Source organism: Aspergillus sclerotioniger (genome assembly GCF_003184525.1).
Source record: "Aspergillus sclerotioniger CBS 115572 chromosome Unknown BO94scaffold_24, whole genome shotgun sequence".
NCBI classification, from domain to species: Eukaryota; Fungi; Ascomycota; class Eurotiomycetes; order Eurotiales; family Aspergillaceae; genus Aspergillus; species Aspergillus sclerotioniger.
The window spans coordinates 434,179-455,500 of NW_020291014.1; the positions used below are offsets into that span (position 1 = coordinate 434,179).

Consider the following 21,322-nt stretch of genomic DNA (forward strand, 5'->3'; position numbering starts at 1 on the left):
TTCTCCAACATCGACGTCGACCACCGCAGGCCCCCGACACCCACCCTTCGCGACGAATTTATCACCCAGCTCGACTTCGCTTCCTCGTCGGACTGAATTCTCGCAACAATGGCGACCGAGTTGACCGTCCAGTCGGAACGTGCGTTCCAGAAGCAGCCTCACATCTTCGTCAACCCCAAGTCTCAGGCGAAGAGCAAGAAGGTTGGCACCGGCCGCAGATGGTACAAGGATGTCGGTCTCGGTTTCCGTACCCCCAAGGCCGCCATTGAGGGCAGCTACATCGGTATGCACGACCTATGTTGAATTTTTGCGGGGTTATCGACTTCCGAATTTTGCGGGACCGGCTGGGAATCTTTCAGGGCTTTTTGGAGATGAGAATCCGCCGCGTGGTGCATGGAGAGCGCCAGCATAAGTCTACGATATGATGCAACTACTTGGTGCAAATGATCGGGATGGAATGCGACAAGAGAAAGGATTTTGTGAGCGGAGCTGGAAGACATTGGACATATCGCGGATCTCGGTTATTCTCATCTCTTCAAGGCTCCGGAAGATCAGTCGTGGTATCCATAGCTAGGTGGATTACAGATCACTGATATCGAACAGACAAGAAGTGCCCCTTCACCGGTCTCGTTTCCATCCGTGGCCGTATCCTGACCGGCCGTGTCGTCTCCACCAAGATGCACCGTACCATCGTCATCCGCCGTGAATACCTCCACTACGTCCCCAAGTACAACCGTTACGAGAAGAGACACAAGAACCTTGCCGCCCACGTCTCTCCCGCTTTCCGTGTTGAGGAAGGTGACTGGGTCACCGTCGGCCAGTGCCGCCCTCTGAGCAAGACTGTATGTGAACCGTCCTTGGGATTATCTTCGGTATCGCTGGGTGGCGAATACATGTCTTTCAACTTGAAAGAGAATGAGCATGGCACCAGGCGCTACCGAATATATTCCCCGCATGACTCGCATAAGTATAGGTCGGATGTGCTAACATACCGCTTTCAGGTCCGCTTCAACGTCCTCCGCGTCCTTCCCCGTACCGGCAAGGCCGTCAAGGCTTTCTCCAAGTTCTAAGCGTGTCGATGAAGAAGGGTGTGTTTTCGCGAGGAAGATAAACCTAGGGCAGCGGCGTGACTGGACATAAACGGAATAGTTTACGGGTTGGGATTGTTTCACGATTTCATGTCCCAGGTACCCTTGTGGAAGGAATATCCAATGAAAAATTTATTTTGATTCTCCCACATAGACTTCACCGTACAAGGTCTCGAGGAAAACACGGGGAACATGCTAGTTTTGAAGTTGGCCTTGCAAATCAAGTCACCGTCCGCGTCTTGGATCCTAGTCTGGTCGTATAATTCCCTATCATTTACTATCAACGCGAGTCAGTGCTTGACTTGGCGCCAACCTTCGGCATTGTCAGTAGGTCACTTTGATTCGACTACATTGAATATATTTTTATGTACATATGCCACCAGCCCCTGAAATACTTCTAGTGCACGTCCATATGTACCATTCTAAATCGCCTCCCACAGATAAGCATCCCCCACACATGCGCATCCACCACCACTAATCTCACGGACCGATCTTAGCGTCCATGTCATGACAATAAGTGTCTGGAGGGCGAATAGAATTGGTGTGGTGCACATCTGGCGTACAAAGTGGAGTATGGGAAGAGCGAGTTCACTTCTGAAGCCAGAGTCTTCGGCGTTCTCGATCTTCGGCGAACCGATGCTGCGGTATGATGTCCTCTGACGACTCACGAGACATGCTTGTAGTGGAACACCTCTCAATGTCGAATAGTATGTCGCTTTCAATATCAGACATGCCACGGATTCCCAGCATATCATGAAATGAAACCGATTGCATGCTAGATGGTTGACCGTCTAAATTCCGTCTTAACTCTGCCTGTTCTTGAACCCATCCACCAGTGTCTGGGTTGAACAACTCGATGAGCGGACGGAATGAGGGTGTGGTTAGTGATAGCAGTTCCTGGGCTTCATCCTCGTCAGGCCAGTCGCTCATTTGCTCTGCTGATTGGTCAAAGCCGGGCTGAACAAATAGGTCGTCGTTTCCTGGCTCGGCGATTCCGTTAAATGCCAATTCAGAATCTGGCCCTGTGCTTTTCCGAGGGGACCAGTGGGGATTCGAGTGAGAATTCTGTTCTGGGGTATTTTCGAGGGTTTGGTTATAGATATGATCTTCAGTCTGTCCGCGACCCCTTGGGCAAGGGGAGCTGGCAGCCAAAGCCTCGAGTTCGCCATCACTTGCGTCTCCACACTCAGTGACTGAATCTTCATCTGAACTTTCATAAGACACAGGCTCCGGACTCCCGGCTTCATTAGATCTGGCAGAAAATGGTCTAGAATTGAGGCCATAGCCAGCATCCAATCCCTCGTAGAAAGTATCCCATGATCCTGTTCTCTTCACTCTCCAAGAACGAACTAAGCCTTCGCTGACATCCTTTCTAAATTTCAACGGAAGACCAATAGATACTAGGAATTTCCCTATCGCAAAACCTGAGGCGCGGTCGAGGTTTCCAGCTCCTCTAGCTAGATCTTCATGCAGCTTCTTCCTGTTGAACTTATGAGAGGCTATCTTTGCAAGCTGGAGTAACTTTCCAATCTCAAAATGCTGCGCTGCTAGCTGTTGTATCGTACTTATTTTCACAGCACATATTATGGCAGCGGAGGGGATCCTTCCCCATACCAACCACTCACCTCCGCCATTATAACCTCGGATGCGCAGGTTACGTGTTCTGTAATTATCATGTGCGGAAAATAACGCAGTGTCTAGCTTTTTGGTGTCGATGATCGATATAATAGCGCCTTCTTTTCCCCGAAGTGCTCTGTGTACTGGGGACAGCATTGATGTAAATGTTGATATGAATGGTGTTGGCTTTTCCTCGATGTAGGCATGTATCAAAAAGTATTGAGAAAACTCCTCCGAGGAAATATCTTCTGGGGAGAAATATTCGCGGCCATCTGCAAATAGACCAGCCAGAAATAACTTCTTCGAGTTAACGCCTTGGCTGTCGATATTAGACCACCGGTAAAGAAGCGGGGGCACTGAATTACTCGATTTAGTCCTGGACGAACTCGTCTGTTCCGATATTTCTTCCTAAGGCCGTTGTTAGTTCATGTCTTGATCCCAGGTCACAGATAGTCCGTACATTGGTGGCTTGTTCTTGCGCGCACCAGAGGCATACTTTGCCACCGCCGTTGCATAAGCTGGCGTTGTTTTGAGTAGGACCAATGAGTTCTGACTCTGGCTGCTCTTGTTCGCCCCTAGCAACCATTCCCTCAAGGCTCTGTATCACGGAGTTACTCGGGCTCTAGAGTGGGTCAGTGAACATGTTTCCTTCTTCCTATATGCGAAACTTGCCTGCGCATCCCGAACGTTAGCTGGCGGGGTTGGAGTTGGCCGAAAGCTAGGAGTATAATTTTCATCGATATACTTCTGGACTACGTGAAGCCCGAGATCTCTTGCAGCCCTCTTTATCTGTGCAAGTATAGGACGCCAACGCCTGTTCCCGCTGAGTGAAGCTTGATGAACCTCTCTCCACTCCGGATATGAAAATCTCTCCAATTCCCGCCATTGAGAATCAAGCGCCCTCCAAGAGATTCCATCGACTAGTCCACATTCTTTCACTTGTGATTCGAAAACGTGGTTAAAAATGTCTTTGAATACTTTACGGTCTCTCCGGAAGTATTCATGGAGGCAGCAGAGGAAAGTCCTCTGTTCCCAGCTCCATCTGTTCTTTGGGACCGGGATTTTGTAGCTTAGGCCAATGGGGGACCCCATGACGATGAACGGGTATCGCAGAATGAGATCATGGGCTGTTTGTGCAATGCGTAAAAGGATAGAATCGGATGAGGATGATTGACACGGAAGCTTTGGATCAGAAGCCAGTCAGGGGGGTCGAGGCAGAAAGATGAGCAGGAAGATGAGCAGGAAGATGAGCAGGAAGATGAGCAGGAAGATGAGCAGGAAGATGAGCAGGAAGATGAGCAGGAAGATGAGCAGGAAGATGAGCAGGAAGATGAGCAGGAAGATGAGCAGGAAGATGAGCAGGAAGATGAGCAGGAAGATGAGCAGGAAGATGAGCAGGAAGATGAACAGGAGGATGAGCAGGAAGATGAGTAGAATGGTGAGCAGAATGGTGAGTAGAAAGGTGAGGAAAAGGGTGAGTAGGATGATCAAGAGAAATTAAGTAAGAGAGTGAGTAGGTAGTAATTAATGCTCTATTTGGATGAGATTTTGAGCTCAGTTCTACTGAGAGGAGTATGATAGTATAGAAATTTGCAGAGCAAGCTGGATGAGGAAGTCCATGGTGTCAATATCCTAGACGCTTCAGTAAAAGCCAGGGGTCGACACAGGAAAGTGAGTAGGAAGGTGAGTAGGAAATAATACTATTTTTGTGCGGGATGTGTGCGCTTAGTTCCACTGAAACGTGATGGTATAGGAATTTGCAGAAGTAGTTGGAAGAGGAAGTCCACGGCATTAATACCACCAATGGATATGGGTTGGGGAACAATGAATGGCAGGAATCTCAATCTTTGGAGTATCCACAAGTGGGCCACTGGCAATGTTGCTGGAGATAATAGCCCCATGATTAAAGCCGTGGTGTGTATTGCTTCTGATACTTCCAGCGTGTTTGATGAAGTGGCTGCGAGGAAGGATAGTAACAATAAATATATAACCATGGTCATGTGAGAAGACCTTCCGTGGAAACATTAGATTCAGGACCAGGACTTGCAACATCCAGGCAGATAAACTTGATCTAAGAGATGGAAATGAAGTGATAATTCCAAATCCAGATTTTCTCCATTTACTTTCCCCCGTAGAATGCACATGGCACTAATTAACCTGCTGGAGAAGGACTACTATAGTTCATCGGATAACATCATCGCGCCGACCCAAACCACACTAGGCGGTTCCTAGCCTAGGGTGCAACACAAGGCGCTCCACTGCGACGCCGCTTGGAAGTCCAACACCCCGACGGCCTGCAGCTCTCTCCTCGACTCATATTCACCCAGTTTCTCCCCTCCTGTTCGGGTGCCCGACTCAATCCTTGACCTCCAACCCTCTCTCCAGGGAAATCGCTGGCAGATCGTCCCTGTCATTACCGAACGTTCCGACTCTCCTTAAAGTCGGCACCTCGACCCGTCCCACTCCACTATTGACAGCCTGCGTAAGAATCGATCAGTTTCGCGACATGGAAACTTGACGCATCATGATTATTCTTGGCATTGGTGTGGGCAGAGCAATCAGAACACGACTATAGTTATTGTCCTCTCTCATCCTCGATCGATCCGGTTATCGTTTTCAACCCCTCCATCTTGAATCCACTCCGCGACCGCACTCCCCTGATTTCTGTTTCCAACCAATCGTTGTAGCGGAGGACAGCCATTCTTGACCATGTCTCACAATTTCGAGAAGTCGGTGAAGGGAGCCACCAAGATAAAGGTCTGTACAAGGCCACGCAGCTTTTCAGGGGTGACTTGCGCAATTGCTGACGGCCCGGTTTCATCAACAGCTCGCCGCCCCCAAATCCAAATATATTGAACATATCCTTGTTGCGACCCATACAGGCGAGGCAGGTGTGGCAGAGATCTTCCGGACCCTGCAGCTTCGGCTTCGCGATTCAACATGGACAATTGTTTTCAAAGCTCTAATTGTTGTCCACCTGATGATAAGGGAGGGGCAGTTGGATGCCACCTTACAGTATATGGCGGAGAACCCTAGGAGACTGGCGATCAGCGGATTTTCAGAAGGTGGGCGGCGGTATCTGGAACCGATTAGGGCGACCGCTGACGTATGGATGGTATAGTACAGTCGCAAGGCCATAATATCCGGAGATATTCCGACTATCTCATTGCGCGCGCAAGAGCATTCGAGGACACAAAGACCGACTTCGTACGAAGCGGGCAGGGTCGGATGAGAAGGTTGACGGTTGAAAAGGGTCTGCTGAGGGAAACAGAAATAGTTCAACACCAGATCCACGCACTGCTCAAGTGTGACGTGTGTTTTCCCTTCCTTTACTATCACGACAGTCGTGGCTGACCCACTCTAGCTTCTTACTGACGACGTCGAGAACGAAATCTCGTTAACCGCGTTTCGCCTACTGACTTTGGATCTTTTGACCCTCTACTCGGTCATGAACGAAGGAACAATAAACGTCCTGGGTAGGTGCCCTGTCTAAGCCAAGCTGCGGCATGTTCTTATTAGATTGCGGACAGAGCATTACTTCGAAATGTCACGACCCGACAGCGAACGCGCATTGGAAATATACAAGACATTCACCGCCCAGACGGAGGAAGTGGTGAAGTTCCTAGGAGTTGCTAGGCATTTCCAATCTGCAACACGATTGGAAATACCTAAGCTTAAACATGCTTCTACAGATTTGACGCGACTCCTGGAGGACGACCTCAACGATCCGGACTTCAACCTCCGCCGGCGAGAATATCTGGCACGAAAGGAAGGAAAGAGTGGCGGAGCACCTACGCCTGTGGCCAAGAACGCGACAGGAGATCGGTTTGTTAGCAACTCGAATCCGACGCCCGCTCGACCTCAAACACAACCGAATCCCCAGAAGTCCGCTGCACCAGATCTCATCGACTTCTTCGATACAATTGAACAAAACCAGCAGCCGATGGCCCAGCCCAACCAGTTTCAACAGGCACAAATGCAGCAGCAACCCCAGGCGATGCAGTTCCAGCAAACCGGCTTTCCACCGCAGCAGCCAGCTTTCTACGCGCAGCCAACGGGCTTCCAACAGCCCCAAGCGACCGGGTTTGATCAGCAAGCAGCTTTTGGGACGCAATTTGCGCCGCAAAACAACCAACAGTTTGGACAGCAGCAGCAACAAGCACCCCAACCCCTTCAGCCTAACCACACAGGGGCAGGATTTGGCGGCTATTCGGCGCAGCCCCAGACATACGGATTCCAAACCAACCTCGCTCCCATCCCACAACATGATGTTAGCGCATTCCAACAACAACAGCAACCGATGCCAATGGCGCAGCAGCAGTTGCAACCGCAGTCAACCAACCCATTCAGGCAGTCGATGTTAATGAGCACGCCGACCGGATCGGCCATGCCTGCCGCCCCCATCAACCGCCAAAATACGAACCCATTCGCACGACGCCTATCGACGGCCAACCCACAGTTCGACGCCGGTGTTCCCCAAGCCTTCCCGCAGACGCAGGTGCAGCCGCAAGTGCCGCAACAGCCGGCGCCGCTCCAAGCTCAACGAACAGGAACCAATCCTTTTGCTCGAGCTTCCTCTGTCCCCCCACCGCAGTCGCAGGGGTTGCAACCTCCTGCAGCTGCACCGCTCCGACCAAACCCTACAGGTAGTACGAATCCCTTCCGCCAAAGTGCCTTTGTGAACCAGCAGACAGGCCAAGGATGGCAAGCCAGCGGTCAACAAGGTACGATGGGAGGCTTGGAGCAACTGGACACAGTGCCGATATTCCCGCGACCGGGGCTATCATAACGTTGTAGAACGCTGCAGCGGCACTGGTATAGTGGTAGACCTACCTATTTTTCCTTTCCCTTAATACTCATTATTATCGACTTGCATTTGGTTTATTGTGTTATGAAAGCATAATGGCGGGCTCGCAGCGCGGGCTCGACCGTCGACCATGTAGCGATAGCAGGCAATATTTAGTGACAGGGTGGACAGGGACATATAGCAAGAATTGTAGTAGCAGATTAACAAGCCGGTACTCCGTAGTCCGTAGAAAGTTGTCCGTACTCCGTACCTGTAAGGGAGACCTGGACCGGCCAGACCGCATGACCGCCGCCATCGGCAAGGGATCGGGAACTCCCCTCCTCCAACCCACAACCACGGTGACCTCGTCACCTCACCTCACAGCCTCGTCCGAGATACCTCCCTCCATCCATCCCCACTAAAAAAGTAGGACCTAGGTACTAGTACCTAGTATGCCCCATCAGTAGATACTCCGTACCCAGCAACCAATATATAGGTACGTGTCCGTGACCAGACCCATCCACCCATGCATTACGCACGGAACTTTTCATCCCGGTATGCCGGACCAAGTATCACTCGAACCTCCGACACCCGTTATCCGTCCGTCCATCTATCCCCTTGTCAACATTAGTGTTGTTATGAGTTGAGAATGGTTCTGTGATCTGTTTGGTTGATTCACGCATAGTGGACCACTCTCTTATCGGCTTGTTCCGACAGGTGTTAGTAAGAGGTATTAGAGATACTGATGGGGGTGTTTCAACTTTCAGAATTCTAGGTAGTGTATGGAGTAGAGTAGATAGGTGGGAGGTAGGTAGATGGGCGGGCTAGACTATGTGGGAGATAGAGTTTGGAAGGGCGTTACAGTGTCCTACATACCTCTACTGCGTATACGTATGTTCGTATCAAGATACGAGGAATGGAGTTGCTTGGGGATGGTTGAACCGTTGAACCACACTACTTACTACCTATACTCCGTGCCGAGGTGGATGTTGGATTTAGATGGTTGGTGATGAAGGAGGGTATCCACTTCTGGATGTGTATCTCTAGTCTACCTAGGTATGTAGCAGGAATCGAGATGTGTGTTGGAATTTTCGTAGATGCCTATCTACTCCGTTGGAAGGATGGAGTGGCCACCGGGCACCGCACCGGGCACTGTTAGTTTGCCCTAGCAATTGTGGTATGGCCGTATATCCGTGCCCATTCCAATAATTCAAGCGATTGGTTCTCGTAGCCCACAACGGATATGACAGCCGTCAGGGCTCTTGTCAGTTGTCGGTTGTCGCGTGCATATTTCCGAGTTTCTCGTAAATTTTTGTCTCACTTTAGTAGGGGAGTATACGGAGTAGGGATCTCGGAATTGGCTAGTTGCTTGGTAGTTATGTGCTTGGAGTCTGGACACTGGTACAGCGAGCATAAAATTGGTATGGTTTAGTGTGCGGAGTTCAGACCATATCTGGAGTTCTAGACGGTCTGGTCGTGGCGATGGAGTACTATCTACTAGTAGCTGATATAGAGGCATGCAGGATGACCGATTTGTACATAACCACCGCCCATGTTGCGGTCAAGTTTAGGCTACCCCCGATGTAACTCTGTGCAACGCGGCATGTGCATATCAACTGACTCGTGTGCATAAGTACAGTCACGGGAGCAGGGCAACTATCCCTGCAGTGGGCGATCTCTGCAAGAAAGGTAGCAGGTAAGGTGCAGGTGTGGTGTGCGTGGTTTTAGACCGAGTACTTCGTATGTTGGTTTGCTTACCAGGGATCACTAGGAAGGTTCCGTGTTCCGTAGACATTGGTCTGTGAGCCAAGTAATGAGTCAAACACCAAGAAAAAGCCTATATGGAACCGATTAAGTTCAGCTAGAGACAATAACAAATCTCACAAACAATCGAAAAACCCTAGTATGTCGTACAGGGGACGGACATCATAGATTGACGTGCCCAACCGTTGCGGTCAATCGCAGCAATGGCGGTGGATCAAACCGTCTTGGCTCGATTTTAGTTCCTCCCCGACGGACGGCGTGCCTGCTTGTTGGGAAGTCCGGAAAAAGTGTCAGCCCTGGATTTTTGATATGATTTTGATTGGATTGCCGGGGGGTTAGGCATTAAAAGATATTAATATATCTCTTGCTTCCTGGGATGAATGGAAGAAGAAGAAACGCCCGAGGTCGTGAGTGTTGGGAGATACATCATATTCGGCCGCGCAAGGAGAACGTCCAGACGGACCAAGAGGGAATATTTGTCCGATCTGGTCCGATCGGAAAGGTGGAGCCCGTTATGGTTTTCGGATGTCTCCTGGTGGTCTTGGGCTGGATTTTAACTTCCAACTAACGCGGTTTTCTGTATGTGCCAGAGGATCCGATGTACGGGGTTGACTGGGAGGTGGTGTCGGGGAGGCACCTGGGAGGTACCTGGGTGAGGGGTCTGGATACTGAAGAGTGACGGTAGTATCGGTCAGAGGATCTAGTTCCTCGAATTTATGTAGCTGGCTGGATTCATAAGAACATCTCAACCGTTGAAGCATGTAATTGTGTGCTGACACTCGTAATGGGAGGTATTACTCATGCTTCCGACCTCCAATTCCCATCGAGGAATTTTAAGTTGCTGCTCCACCCGGACACCGGCTGCTGCAACATCCGAGATCTGGACCTTCCCTCGTGTCTTTCTGTGCCATTGTGTTGGACTCCATTATGGGGGAGGATGGTTCTTGTTGTCACCGTGACCAACAACACTAGCGGTGGACGGGCAAGATCTTGTCGCATTGGATTGAAGCATTGGAGGTCGAATCGTTGGCGGTGGTTGGTTGCGTATCTGTGCCTGCAGCTGTTAGTTCCGGTATCGTTGGTCGCCAAACAACACGATCATTGGCTACGCGTCCAGACAACAGAAAATTAGAACGGAGAAAAAATAAGGGGAAAGGAACGGGGGAAAAATAGGGAAAAAAACAAGGCACAGGATTTAAATCTCCTCGACCATTTCTTTTTTTCTTTTTTCCCTGGACTCCATTTGCCAGGCCCAATTGGACTTGCCAGTCCACTCCCCGACATTACAGCCCCTCTCCTCCTCCGGCGGCGTTCCCTCCCACTCATTCAATCAATCAACGGCCGCCGCCTCCTCCTCCCCCAGTCATCCCCCCCCAATTCCTCTCTTTTCTAATTTCTTATTATCCTGGATTACTTCCCTTCCTTCCGATCCTTTCCTTTCCCCTCCCAGGCCCCTCCGAGAGATGGGCTTTTCCTGATAAGGGCAGTGCGCTGACCATTCAGCTATTCCCTCGTTCCCCGGTCTTCCCCCGGAATCCCTCTCACACACTCTCTCACTTCCCACCTCAGCCCTGACTGTCATTGTTCCATATTTGCCCCCATTCTAGAACGATGAACATCGATGAAGATCATCAGCTGGATCTGTGAATAATACGATTAGACTCGCGCGTGCGATGGACGCTAAAAATTCCCACCATTATCAGCCAACGGCGCGCTCTTTGGCCACCGACCACGAGCATGTCTTGCCGGTGCTGAGCAAACCAGCTGCTTGGACCGCTCCCACCAGTACTGTCCATCCGGTTACTGTTAATAATAATACCTACTACCCCCATCGTCCTTACAATTATCCGATCTCGACCCCCAGTCAATCTCTTGCTTACGGGCCTGTCCCGCCGCCGCCGCCCCCATCGATACCGCCGACCCCCGTTCATACCAACGCGCAACCCTTGACCACCGAGTCTACCCGGCAGGATGTCAACAGGAACGGTGTCACGAAGCCCCGCAAATCGCGGAAGAGCAACAATGCGTCTGCGGGGAAATCAACCTTGTTCTGGGTACATACCGATCCACAGTCCGTGTCCGAAGGTACAAGGGAGGAGACCCTCAAGCGCATCCGTTCCCATGTTATGTCCGAGCATAACCGCAAGAAGAGGCTAGAGAATACAAAGCGCTACAAGAGCAAAACCTGGAAGCACCTTGCCTTTCAGCCGGTGGAAACGACAGCCTCCAGTTCCTCCGCGGTAGCGGCCGTGTCTTCGGCCCCTTCCGCTGGACCCTTCCATAAGCCAACTGTCACCGAATCCTCTTCCTTCGGCACACGGATCGTCTCTGATTCCTCTTCCTCCGCTTCCTCCTCTCCCGAACAGCAGCAGAAAGAAGCGCCGCAGCATGCGCTGGTGGTCAAGAACGAGGACAGTTACCCGGCTGTCTCGGTGGGAACCGTGGACAGCTACAGCATCGAGGCACCCACGCATAATGCGCTCGCACCTGTGCAGACCGCAACTCCATGGAACTATTTAGGAGGGGCCGTCGATCCCTTCATTTCGACGCATACAGTCATGTCGGACCGTATGTGTCGACATCTTCAGCATTGTAGGTTGAGTGCAGCTGTTCTACAAGGCGTGGTCTAACATCTCTTTGTAGTCTTTGACTTAACGCAGCAGGCGTATCCGTTGCAACGCCGATATGGACCTAAGTTGCGGGATCATTGGACGGCACTGGTTCAACAGGACCCGGTCTCATTGCACGCTTGTATTTGCGTGGCAGCGTCGAATTCCGCCTTGGCAGCCGGAGAGCTTCCGCTCACGGACCCCAACAAGCGGCGCTCGAGTGTGCTACTCCTGGACACATTCCACCATCGAGGTGAAACAATCAAACTGGTCAATGAGGGGTTGTCCGATCCGATCAAAGCTTCGAGTGACCAGCTGATTGCCGCTGTGTCCATCCTCTTGACCATTGAGGTGAGCATCTCTGACACTGTGCATGGGACTTGGCTAATCGATCAGATTGCGTCCGGAAACGCCGACTATCTCAAAATCCATCTGGCCGGTCTGCGCCAGATGGTCGGCATGAGAAAGACATTCGCGGATGTCCCACCCGACGTTCGATTCCAGATCTCATGGTCAGCTCAACCCCAAGCTGTGGAGTCAGTGGGCCCGTACTGACATGACTAGGACTGACATCCGTGTGGCGTGCATGGCCGGCACCAAGCCCATTTTCCCTTTCATTCGTTACGCCCGTCCTTCGCAATTAACGCTTATCCCACCTAATGAAGACCTTGCACCTTTAGCTTCCCGTTTGATACAATTAATAGAGATACCCGGCATCTTTGGGGATGCCATGTCCAAGACGATATATGACCTGGCCGAACTAATCTGGTATAGCGAATGGATCAGGAGCACTACGCAATATCGAGAATTTGACGACGACACGGAGGACTACTTCAACACGGAGGTCCTTTACGTCGAATACACTCTCCACGACGACCGTTACACGGCTACAGGCGAAAGCAAGATCGAGGCCACCATCGAAGGCTGCGTTCGGCTGGCCTGCCTGGTGTTCCACAACACCGTCATCTGGGGCTTCTACCCACAAATCGCGCCGGTTTTCCCCCGGCCCGTCACAGCGCTTCGCTTAGCGCTCGAAAGCACCATGAGTGCCGGCTACTTCCAGCTATGCCGGGACGTGCTGATCTGGATTTTGTTCATTGGGGCGTGCAGTTCGCCCCAGCTCCCGGAGCATTCATTTTTCGTGAACGAGCTCGTCTCCGTTCTCCGAGAGGATGGGAACATCCGCTCGTGGCAGGGGCTCCGAGCCTTACTTTTGGGCTTTTTCTACGCGGACCGAAACTATCTGACCGCGTTGCAAGATCTATGGAGTGAGATCGAGCCTCGACTCCGTGCACCACCACAGGAATGTATATAGACCCGATATAACTCATATATAGGACTGATCGCATGTTACATGTGGCATGTATGATATATTAATGAGACACGGTGTACATGACGATGGCCCTTATAATCCAATGCCTAGATAGCCAATACCCACCACCCACCCCAGAGTCCAAACAGCAATAAAACAGCAGCAGCTGTCCAAATATCACACCACCCGGAACCACACCACACCAAACCAAACCAACCCCCAATAATGAAAAGCAAACACAACCACAACCGCAAACAAAAAAATCCCTCACCCAACCAACCTCCGAACCACTCACCCCATCCCATCCTATCCCATCCCATCCAATTCCCCCTACAAAACACAAAACCCCGATCCCCAACAAAAGCAAAGAATGCAATAAAAAAAATACCCATCCAATCCAATCCAATCCCATTCGGAATCTCGAACAAATCCTTCGGCAGGAATCGGTACCAAGACCAAGACTAGACCCTTATCTCATTTCATTCCCGAAAATTGTCCGTCCGAATCCCGCCCGAACACCGAATCTTTGCCGCGCGCGTGCCCGGTGTAGGAAGGGAAAAGGAAAGGAAAAGGAATAGTACTTATTTGCTTTCGGTCCCCTTCTTTTTCTCACTCACTGGGTTATATCTAATTCCCCATGGCTTGTGCTGTTTACTTGCCTGTCTGTTTATCTACCCATTCATCCATGTGATTTGGTTGGTGGGGTTGCTCTCTCTCTCTTCCTCTCTCTCTCTTTCTTTCTTACTCACTTCAGTTAATTGATTGCTTACTACTGACTGATTGACTGATTGATTGATGATAGGATGGAATTGAGTTCAGAATTTGGTGCTGAAAACGGGCTTTCTTTGTTCAAGATTGCGGGTTACTGACTTACTTGCTATCTACTTACTGCTACTGACTGCAGTGGGTGACTGGTTGCGGGTTTTTAGGTTGTCTCTTTGTTTCACTTGCTGCTGCATTTATAAAGAGAGGCTGCGGGATCGTGGAAAAGAGTCGTCTTGCATGCATGCTCAGTGAGGATTGCAATCAAGTTCTAGCTACGATGAATCAAGGTAGGTCAAATCTGCTTGCGAATCAAGCTGACGTCAAATCATATATTCATTCAAGGCCAATCCTTTCATTAACAAAACTAAGCATCCAAAGTGACGAAACGCCCTCCATCCATTGTGCTCGACAACGGACAGCCGCATCATTACCCACGTCTTGATATTATTATTCCAACGGGAACAAATTCAAAAAAACAAACACTGCTCTGGACCGTTTGACCTGCTGCAAAGGCTTGCACCACCCCGGCATGGTCTATAACTTGGACCATTCCCCGCGCAGCAATGGCCTTACAAGAATGGGTATCTGAAATATAAAAAGCGCAGGTGTATTACTCCTTTTCGAGAGGATCCTCTCATCAGGGTTCCGTGGTCATTGACCTGAACCCAAGCGACTGCATCGCGTTGCTTAGACGGTCTCCCGCGCGGTCTTAGTACGACTGCGAGCAGTGGGAGACCAAGGGAAGTGAGCAACAGGCATGATGAAGAAGCTGTTGCTGCTGTCGGCAATACCAGCCAGGGCATTGTACCAGGCGGCAAATGCAGCCAAGAGACCGAAGAAACCACCTGCCTTGATGATCGGAGGATTGGGCTCGCCGGCAGCATTGGGACGCAGGTAGCCAATGCCAAGCAGCAAGAAGGTGATGTCAAGGAAGAAGAAGAGCAGGAAGAAAGCGACCGTGGATCTCAGGGTGCAGACCAGCAGAATGGTGGTGAAGATGAACCAGCCCTACCGAGGACAGTTAGCGTGGTGCTCCTGTTCGCGGTCACCAGGAAAGCTTACCATGAGATACAGTCCCATCGAGTTGTAGAACATGCTGCTACCGCCGGCAGCCTCGATCGACGAGGCGATCTCGAACCCACCGGGGGTCAAGACGATGGCAAAAGAAATCCAGAAACCGCCGTACGAGGACAGAGCCGTGGCACCGAAGGTGTTTCCGACAGCCATTTCCCTGCGACTGGTCAGAGTGCGTCACTATGGATGGAAGAAACGGGGGTACCTACCACATGCCAGCAAGCAGCTGAACGAGACCACCATATCCAAACGCCAAACTCACGACAATGTTGTTCGCAGTGATACCACGAGTACCCATGTTGATCAAGCTCAGGAGGAAGGTGGTGAGGGCGAAAGCGCAGAGACCCAGAGGCGCTGGGTTGGCGAACTTGCGCTGCTCGACCGACTTGTACAGACCGGGCTGGAACTCTCCTCCGAAGGGGCGGAGGTTAGCCTCGGCGGTGTTGACGTGAGCCATAGGCCCGTAGCCAAAGCGCGCAGCAGCTCTGGCAGTGTCCTCTGCCGACATCTCATGGGTGATGGGAGCAGTGCCGTTGGACTCGAGCTCAGGAGCCATATCCTTCTCAATAGGATGGTCAGACATGATGACTACCGGGGACAGATTATCCGATCAAGAATCAATCGATTATTATGGGTTTGAGATCCAAAGGCCGACCAGCTCGCTGGAGGGTGGAGGAGATGAATATATATGAAACCACGGAGGGAGAAATGCGAAAAAACGACGATGCGCACAGCACTGCTGGGCGGATCAGCAAGGATAATCTCGACGACGACCGGGACCGTGCAAGATGTAAGAGGAATAAATAGAAGCAATGAGGAGAAGGCGAGGGAGATGAGGAGGAGGAAGAGGGGAAGGCGAGGTCAAATAAGAAGAGGAAGAAGGGCCCGGACGTGTGTCTGTGTTTCTCTGGGATTAACGGACTTTGGGATGAGACCCAACCCGGACGAGCGAAGGTTGCAGGGAGCCAGCAATCTACCGGATTTGGGAGGAAGGACCGTTAGTTGAGTTTAGTTGGGCTTTTTAGTGGTTGGTAAGTGGTCTCTCTTTTTTTTTTAATTTGATTTTATTTTTATTTGATTCGATCCGTTGGTTGGAGATGATCTGAAAAAAAGAATTTTTTTTCTGTTTTTGAATCTGGGCTTTAATTTTGGCTGTTATTATTATTATTACGGTGTCATGATTATTATTACTTTATCATACTTTTGTTGGCGATGAGCAGCGGTGGAGCGGCCGAATTTAGTGCTGGGTTTTAAAACGATGTGCAGGAATCCACCTGACGGGCCACTCCCATCTGAATGTCCCTAATTGACTCTAGAAGCAGGCTAGCAAAATGGGTCGGTTGGCGAGAACTTGGACGCTGTTCACCAGCAGAGGCGACGATCCTCCATCATCCTGCGGTATTCTCTCCATCGAGCCATCCATGTCCCATTGGAGGCATCTGGGTTTAGACTTTCCGCAACCATGGGAAAGCGGGGGAGGAGAAGGGCTTCGCAGGAGGGCGTACCTAATTACCTAGGTTAAGGGAAGGGAAGACACGCCCCATAGGGAGCCGCCCTCCATTCGTCCAGCAAGGGCTGCACGCTCTGCTCAGATGGCAAATCCTTCGTGTCTCTTCGTGTCTCTTCGTGTCTCTCTTTGGTATCGCCTAAGCCCGATGGACTTTCCAAGCCCGGGGAAAGCAAGGGCAGGTGGGGTTTGTCCGCGCCCGAGGTCTGGGGAAACAGCCAATCAGCAGGCCAGTCTCTCTCTATCGGGGACTCGTCCTCGTCTGCCGTGTTATCATTGGTCCATGGCTGGGGCGTATGATACGGTAATCGTGACCACCGTATGGAGGACGCATCGACCTAGTCCTACTGCTGTGTAGTACTATCTCGTTCTCAGTCTCAGCTTCAGCTGGGACTCGTTCATCCATCCCAGACCTCCAGCTCTCTCATGCCGTTGCCGCAGCCAGATTGAAGTGCTCCATAATCCCTGGCTGACATGCATCGCTTGTATCTCGATTGCAGATGGGGTTCTGTTAGATGCAATGCAAGATACAACGTTGCATCCCCTGTCCGGCAGTCCAATGGGTAGTGCCTCAGTAGGTATCCATCCAGTGCATCTGCTAATCGATCTCGACGTACCTCAATGGGTCGGTAATTACAAGCGCCTTATTCAGCCGGACCTTCCGCTGGTTGCTGTCACTACGACTGTGTATACTCCATGGATGTCACCAGGAGATTCTCATTTTTGATCCCTCGCGCACAGTTACGACGGTGACGGTGTGTCTTGTGTTTGTTGAGGACACCGATCCGAACCGTTTCCTTCCCATTCCGTCCGATTTAACATGGACAGGTAACCCAAACTGATGCTGCAAGGAGGTGCCGTCTCTAAAGCCTAGTAATAGTAGCACCAGGACCCCGTCCGTCCCATACAGGCTAATGGCTAGTGTACGTGGCTCATTGGAGACGCTGTGGCTGCTGGTGGAGCGCTGGCAGGTGCGGTGCCTGCGGGCCCATAGCATCACTTTGCTAAGTGCTAACTAACTGCTAAGGTGTACTGCTCCGGACTGAGTCTACCCAGGACTAGCTGACCGGCCGCGACCGTCCCTACCTACGGAGTACTGCTGAGCAATCGCGGAATGATCTAGGTAGGTAGCTCTCGCGCTGTCGCTCGACCCGGTGGATGTCAGGATGCACTGGCGCCGAATCTGAAGCTCTCCGTGTCTCGAAAGCGAAGGGTACGCCTTCTGATACAAACAACGCGGCTGGTGGGTTCTCAATATGCTTAATCTTCCTTTGCGCTTCCTTCCAGGGGAATCTGCAGGGCCAGTTGATATGCCGCTGGTCCCATCTGCTCCCTTCATTCCCAGTGTTCCTGGTGGTGCAGCCGGAGAATACGGAGAACATAATTACGATTGATCTTCGTGACTGTAGTGTATAGGCGGCGCATGCGGGAGCAGTCAGCTGCTCGAGCAATAAAAAAGCACATCAAGATGATCAGCATCGACCTACTATAGCAGAGAGCAGAGCTGCTTCTAGTCTTAGATAGCAGACGGAAGTACTGGGTCTCCCCATCGGCTCCAGATGGGAGGATTCCCCGTATGCGGTGGCGGATGATACCCGACAGGAGGAGATGGAACCGCGGGCCCGAGGATGATGGGAATGATGGGATGAGGCGACTGGCGATTGTAGAGTTTGGGGGGATGGAGACTCGGCGCTCCGTTCTCGGTCGGTTTCGAGACTGGCAAAAAGGGACGCCCCCACTTGGGGCCTGCTTGGCGACCGTTCGGCCGCGTCGTCGATTTCCTGGCCTGTTCGTGTCAACGCCAACCGCGCCATCCCCCTTTTTCCCGGCCACAGCCACGTTGATGGCGTACGAACAAGCTCAGGCTGGCCCGGGACCCATCTCCCACTGCTTATCCTCATTAAAACCTCTCCCTTGACAGCTTGACACTGACGGGAGGGCAATCCCTGAGCGAATGCCCGTTGAACTAGTCGGGATTTCGCTGAGATTGCAATTTAAACATTCAATAGTCGGTCCCTTGGAGGAGCAGTGTCAGCTGTCAGAGCGACACACACGCTATGATCATCCGGCCGTGTGTCCTGCTAGGCACCCAGGCCAGACCACAATCATACAGTCAACGAGCTGCTCTCCTTCCAGCCACTAGTTGCACTATCGCTTGGTCGTCTGCGTACCTCGGAAGCTGGTTGGTGCGGAGTTCGGGTCGGAAAATAAGGCCGTAACTTTTCTCTTCAAGCACGAGGCAGAGCGATGCCAGGTACAATGCACCCGACTCGACCTGCAGCCTTCCTAACGTTCTAGGGCTTTGAAGCGCGCGTTTCTCCGGCAACTAAGAGCTGACTCTGCTCGGGTCCATCTCTCCATCTTTCATGAGGTCTGGATGTCTCACGCGGGAGCTTGTTCCTGGCCAGGGGCCGCTTTCTTACTGCCGGCAATGCTATGCAGGGTGTGCCTTGGCTAATCCGGGCTATGCAGGTCGCTGCAGGATAGTGAGGACAAGCTCCATACGGAGCTCCGTACGGCTACTGTAGGCTCCAGCACCACTCACTGAGTGCGTGCTTGGGCTCCGCTCTAGATCGTGGCCCGGCCATCACTACTGCTGCAGCCAAGAAGTGACTTAGTCCAGACTAAGCAGACCATCCAGCTCTTTCAGTCCCAACAATTAATTATCCACCTATAGTATCCAAAGTGGTGGTGAGTGGGCAAGCGAAGAAGCAAAAGCTCGGTCGCAGTTCGTCCATCCAGCTTGGGCGGCGGGTCAAACTAGTTATTGGGACTAACACGAGGTGCAGTGACTCGTGAGGTGTTCCTTTATGTCTGCGTGATGATGAGGGCTGATTGGTGTGGGTTGAAAATGGGTTGCCACCGACTACCTTGGAACTCGGAGCCCGGCCCGGCAGTGCGCACATTGATACCATGCCTAGTATGTTAGCAAGTGGATAGGCAAGTCCTTGGCTCTGTTGGCCATGCCCGTGCTTCTCGCCATCATAAGGTCCTAACTGTTACCTATTATCATTCTCCATTATTAAGGACATTCCGCAGAGGTACCCGTACCTTAGGCAGAAATGGCCAGAGAAGCAATCTAATTTGTCTCAGGCCATTAAAGGACTACCACGTCAAGCCCTCGATTAATTAATGCCTCCCTCCTTCTGACAACCAATCTAATCTGTTCGTTGCTACCAAGAACCCTTAATATTAGGTAATACCCACTAAGTCCATCCAGCTCCAGCTGAGCAAATATCAGTGCATGTCGGAACTCGGAAGAATATCACAAGTCGCACAGTAGGCCACAGAATTCTCCATTCCTGCAGCACGGTTCAACTTGCACTTTTCCACCCTGCTAGGTATCTATCTTTTATCTTCCAATCTAATATCAACCCCCAAAATACTATACAATGAAGTCCGAAAAAAGTCAACCACGTAGATCCATCTTAACATAATTCTTGTCTTGCACCTAACCTACTCCGTAGCTTAAGCGAAATTCTCTTCCAGACCAGATCAAGATAAACTTTCCCCCCTCAGATCATGCACGGTATGATGTAATCCATCCATGTAGAGAACATTTTTTGTGTGTTTGTGTGTGATTTTCCAATCTATTGAATGTTAAAATTTACCTTTTTTCTTTTTTCTTTTCTTTGTTTGTCTGATGTGTGTGCGTGTGTGTATAGCCACATTAATTACAATTGATTTATCCTACCTGGTTGCTATAATTAATCATACCTAGTTTCCCCTCATGAAGGATTTGTTTTTATGGAGGGGGTAGGGTAAGGTAGGGTAGGGTATGAATCCTGTGCGTTATTATCCGGGGCTGTATGTAGGTATCTTTACTCCGCACGGTACATGGCATGGACATGTTTGGGGTGTGAGCAAATATGTACATGTACATTGTACATTGTACATACTCCACGTGGAGAAGTGTGCAGGAGCTTGTGTGGTTGCCTAGTACCTAGTATCTACATACTGGTTGAGGATTGAGGTATGCGTGGGGTTTGGGTATAGGTAGAGGGGGAACCGACCACGTCACGGTGTTCCAAATTTGGAATTTTTGTCTGTTCTGTTCTGTTCTGCTCTACATGTGTATTATTAACCCTATGGTTTATGATGTGTATTATTAACCCCTATGGTTTATGATGTGTATTATTAACCCCTATGGTTTATGTTTACTGGGGGGTTGAATGTGAATAATATGCCATATTAGGAAAACCCGTCTACATTGTCAGAGTCATTATGTACTGGTACAGGGATCCATACTAGGTATGGGTAACTAACTAACCCTGTCGACGATCAACCATCTCCAGTCTTCAGGATCTGAACTATTGGTGATGACACGAGGGCGGAATGTTGGGGTAACCAGGATGCAAAAGGTCACGGGATGATGATGGGGTGAGGGGGATCGACGGACGGCTTATCGGAGGGAGGAGGGGGGGAATTTGGATCTGATATTGACGATCGAGCTGACATGACGCTCACTCTCTAACGCTGCTGGCGCCTTAATTTCACTAGTCCCGGATTATCTCGGATATGCTTCAATCTATGGATACACAGTAGTACTGTGTAAAGGATACGGTTCAGATCATGTTCCATGCGTCCGGACCGCTCTTGTTCATTGCCTGGTTGGTTCCACTCCCACGCATCTGGTACCGAATCCCAGGAATTTGGGTCAGGGATGGGGATTATTGTTTCGGTCTTGCTTGGGTCTGGGGATTTCCCGTTCCCCGCGGTCAAGGTGAAGACTAGGTGGCCATGGTATATAGCCTGGCTGGAGAACCAACAAATGACGAGACGCGTTGCTGTTGCTACCCT

At 50.9% G+C, this 21,322-nt stretch overlaps 7 protein-coding genes across 7 annotated transcripts; 4 read left to right on the forward strand and 3 right to left on the reverse strand.

Annotated features, from left to right (window-relative positions):
- Positions 1–108: 108 nt before the first annotated feature.
- On the forward strand, positions 109–1,474 carry BO94DRAFT_522297 (40S ribosomal protein uS17; the record flags this gene model as incomplete). Its single annotated transcript, XM_025610176.1, has 3 exons — positions 109–283; positions 604–842; positions 1,002–1,474. 3 exons carry the CDS (start codon positions 109–111, stop codon positions 1,068–1,070), a joined length of 483 nt encoding a protein of 160 aa, XP_025464841.1. The 3' UTR covers positions 1,071–1,474.
- A 10-nt stretch (positions 1,475–1,484) lies between these two features.
- BO94DRAFT_180611 (uncharacterized protein) lies at positions 1,485–4,146 on the reverse strand. Its single transcript, XM_025605974.1, has 3 exons — positions 3,378–4,146; positions 3,166–3,327; positions 1,485–3,113 (listed from the first exon to the last, which is right to left on the reverse strand). Exons 1-3 carry the CDS (start codon positions 3,795–3,797, stop codon positions 1,677–1,679), a joined length of 2,019 nt encoding a protein of 672 aa, XP_025464842.1. The 5' UTR covers positions 3,798–4,146; the 3' UTR covers positions 1,485–1,676.
- Positions 4,147–5,009: 863 nt separating this feature from the next.
- BO94DRAFT_537724 (ENTH domain protein) lies at positions 5,010–7,831 on the forward strand. The gene is made up of 5 exons (XM_025612340.1): positions 5,010–5,462; positions 5,533–5,770; positions 5,827–6,017; positions 6,070–6,181; positions 6,236–7,831. Exons 1-5 carry the CDS (start codon positions 5,415–5,417, stop codon positions 7,492–7,494), a joined length of 1,848 nt encoding a protein of 615 aa, XP_025464843.1. The 5' UTR covers positions 5,010–5,414; the 3' UTR covers positions 7,495–7,831.
- Positions 7,832–9,925: 2,094 nt separating this feature from the next.
- BO94DRAFT_181241 (uncharacterized protein) lies at positions 9,926–10,484 on the forward strand. Its single transcript, XM_025605976.1, has one exon. The coding sequence runs from the start codon at positions 10,040–10,042 to the stop codon at positions 10,385–10,387; it is 348 nt and encodes a 115-aa protein (XP_025464844.1). The 5' UTR covers positions 9,926–10,039; the 3' UTR covers positions 10,388–10,484.
- Positions 10,485–10,928: 444 nt separating this feature from the next.
- On the forward strand, positions 10,929–13,179 carry BO94DRAFT_548761 (uncharacterized protein; the record flags this gene model as incomplete). The annotated part of the gene is made up of 3 exons (XM_025613416.1): positions 10,929–11,823; positions 11,899–12,400; positions 12,429–13,179. The coding sequence occupies 3 exons, from the start codon at positions 10,929–10,931 to the stop codon at positions 13,177–13,179; spliced, it is 2,148 nt and encodes a 715-aa protein (XP_025464845.1).
- A 1,449-nt stretch (positions 13,180–14,628) lies between these two features.
- Positions 14,629–15,598, reverse strand: BO94DRAFT_471824 (acetate uptake transporter family protein; the record flags this gene model as incomplete). Its single annotated transcript, XM_025608399.1, has 3 exons — positions 14,629–14,949; positions 15,004–15,172; positions 15,225–15,598. The coding sequence occupies 3 exons, from the start codon at positions 15,596–15,598 to the stop codon at positions 14,629–14,631; spliced, it is 864 nt and encodes a 287-aa protein (XP_025464846.1).
- A 1,454-nt stretch (positions 15,599–17,052) lies between these two features.
- BO94DRAFT_180939 (uncharacterized protein) lies at positions 17,053–18,655 on the reverse strand. Its single transcript, XM_025605975.1, has 3 exons — positions 18,010–18,655; positions 17,752–17,925; positions 17,053–17,537 (listed from the first exon to the last, which is right to left on the reverse strand). Exons 1-3 carry the CDS (start codon positions 18,421–18,423, stop codon positions 17,226–17,228), a joined length of 900 nt encoding a protein of 299 aa, XP_025464847.1. The 5' UTR covers positions 18,424–18,655; the 3' UTR covers positions 17,053–17,225.
- Between the last annotated feature and the right edge of the window lie 2,667 nt (positions 18,656–21,322).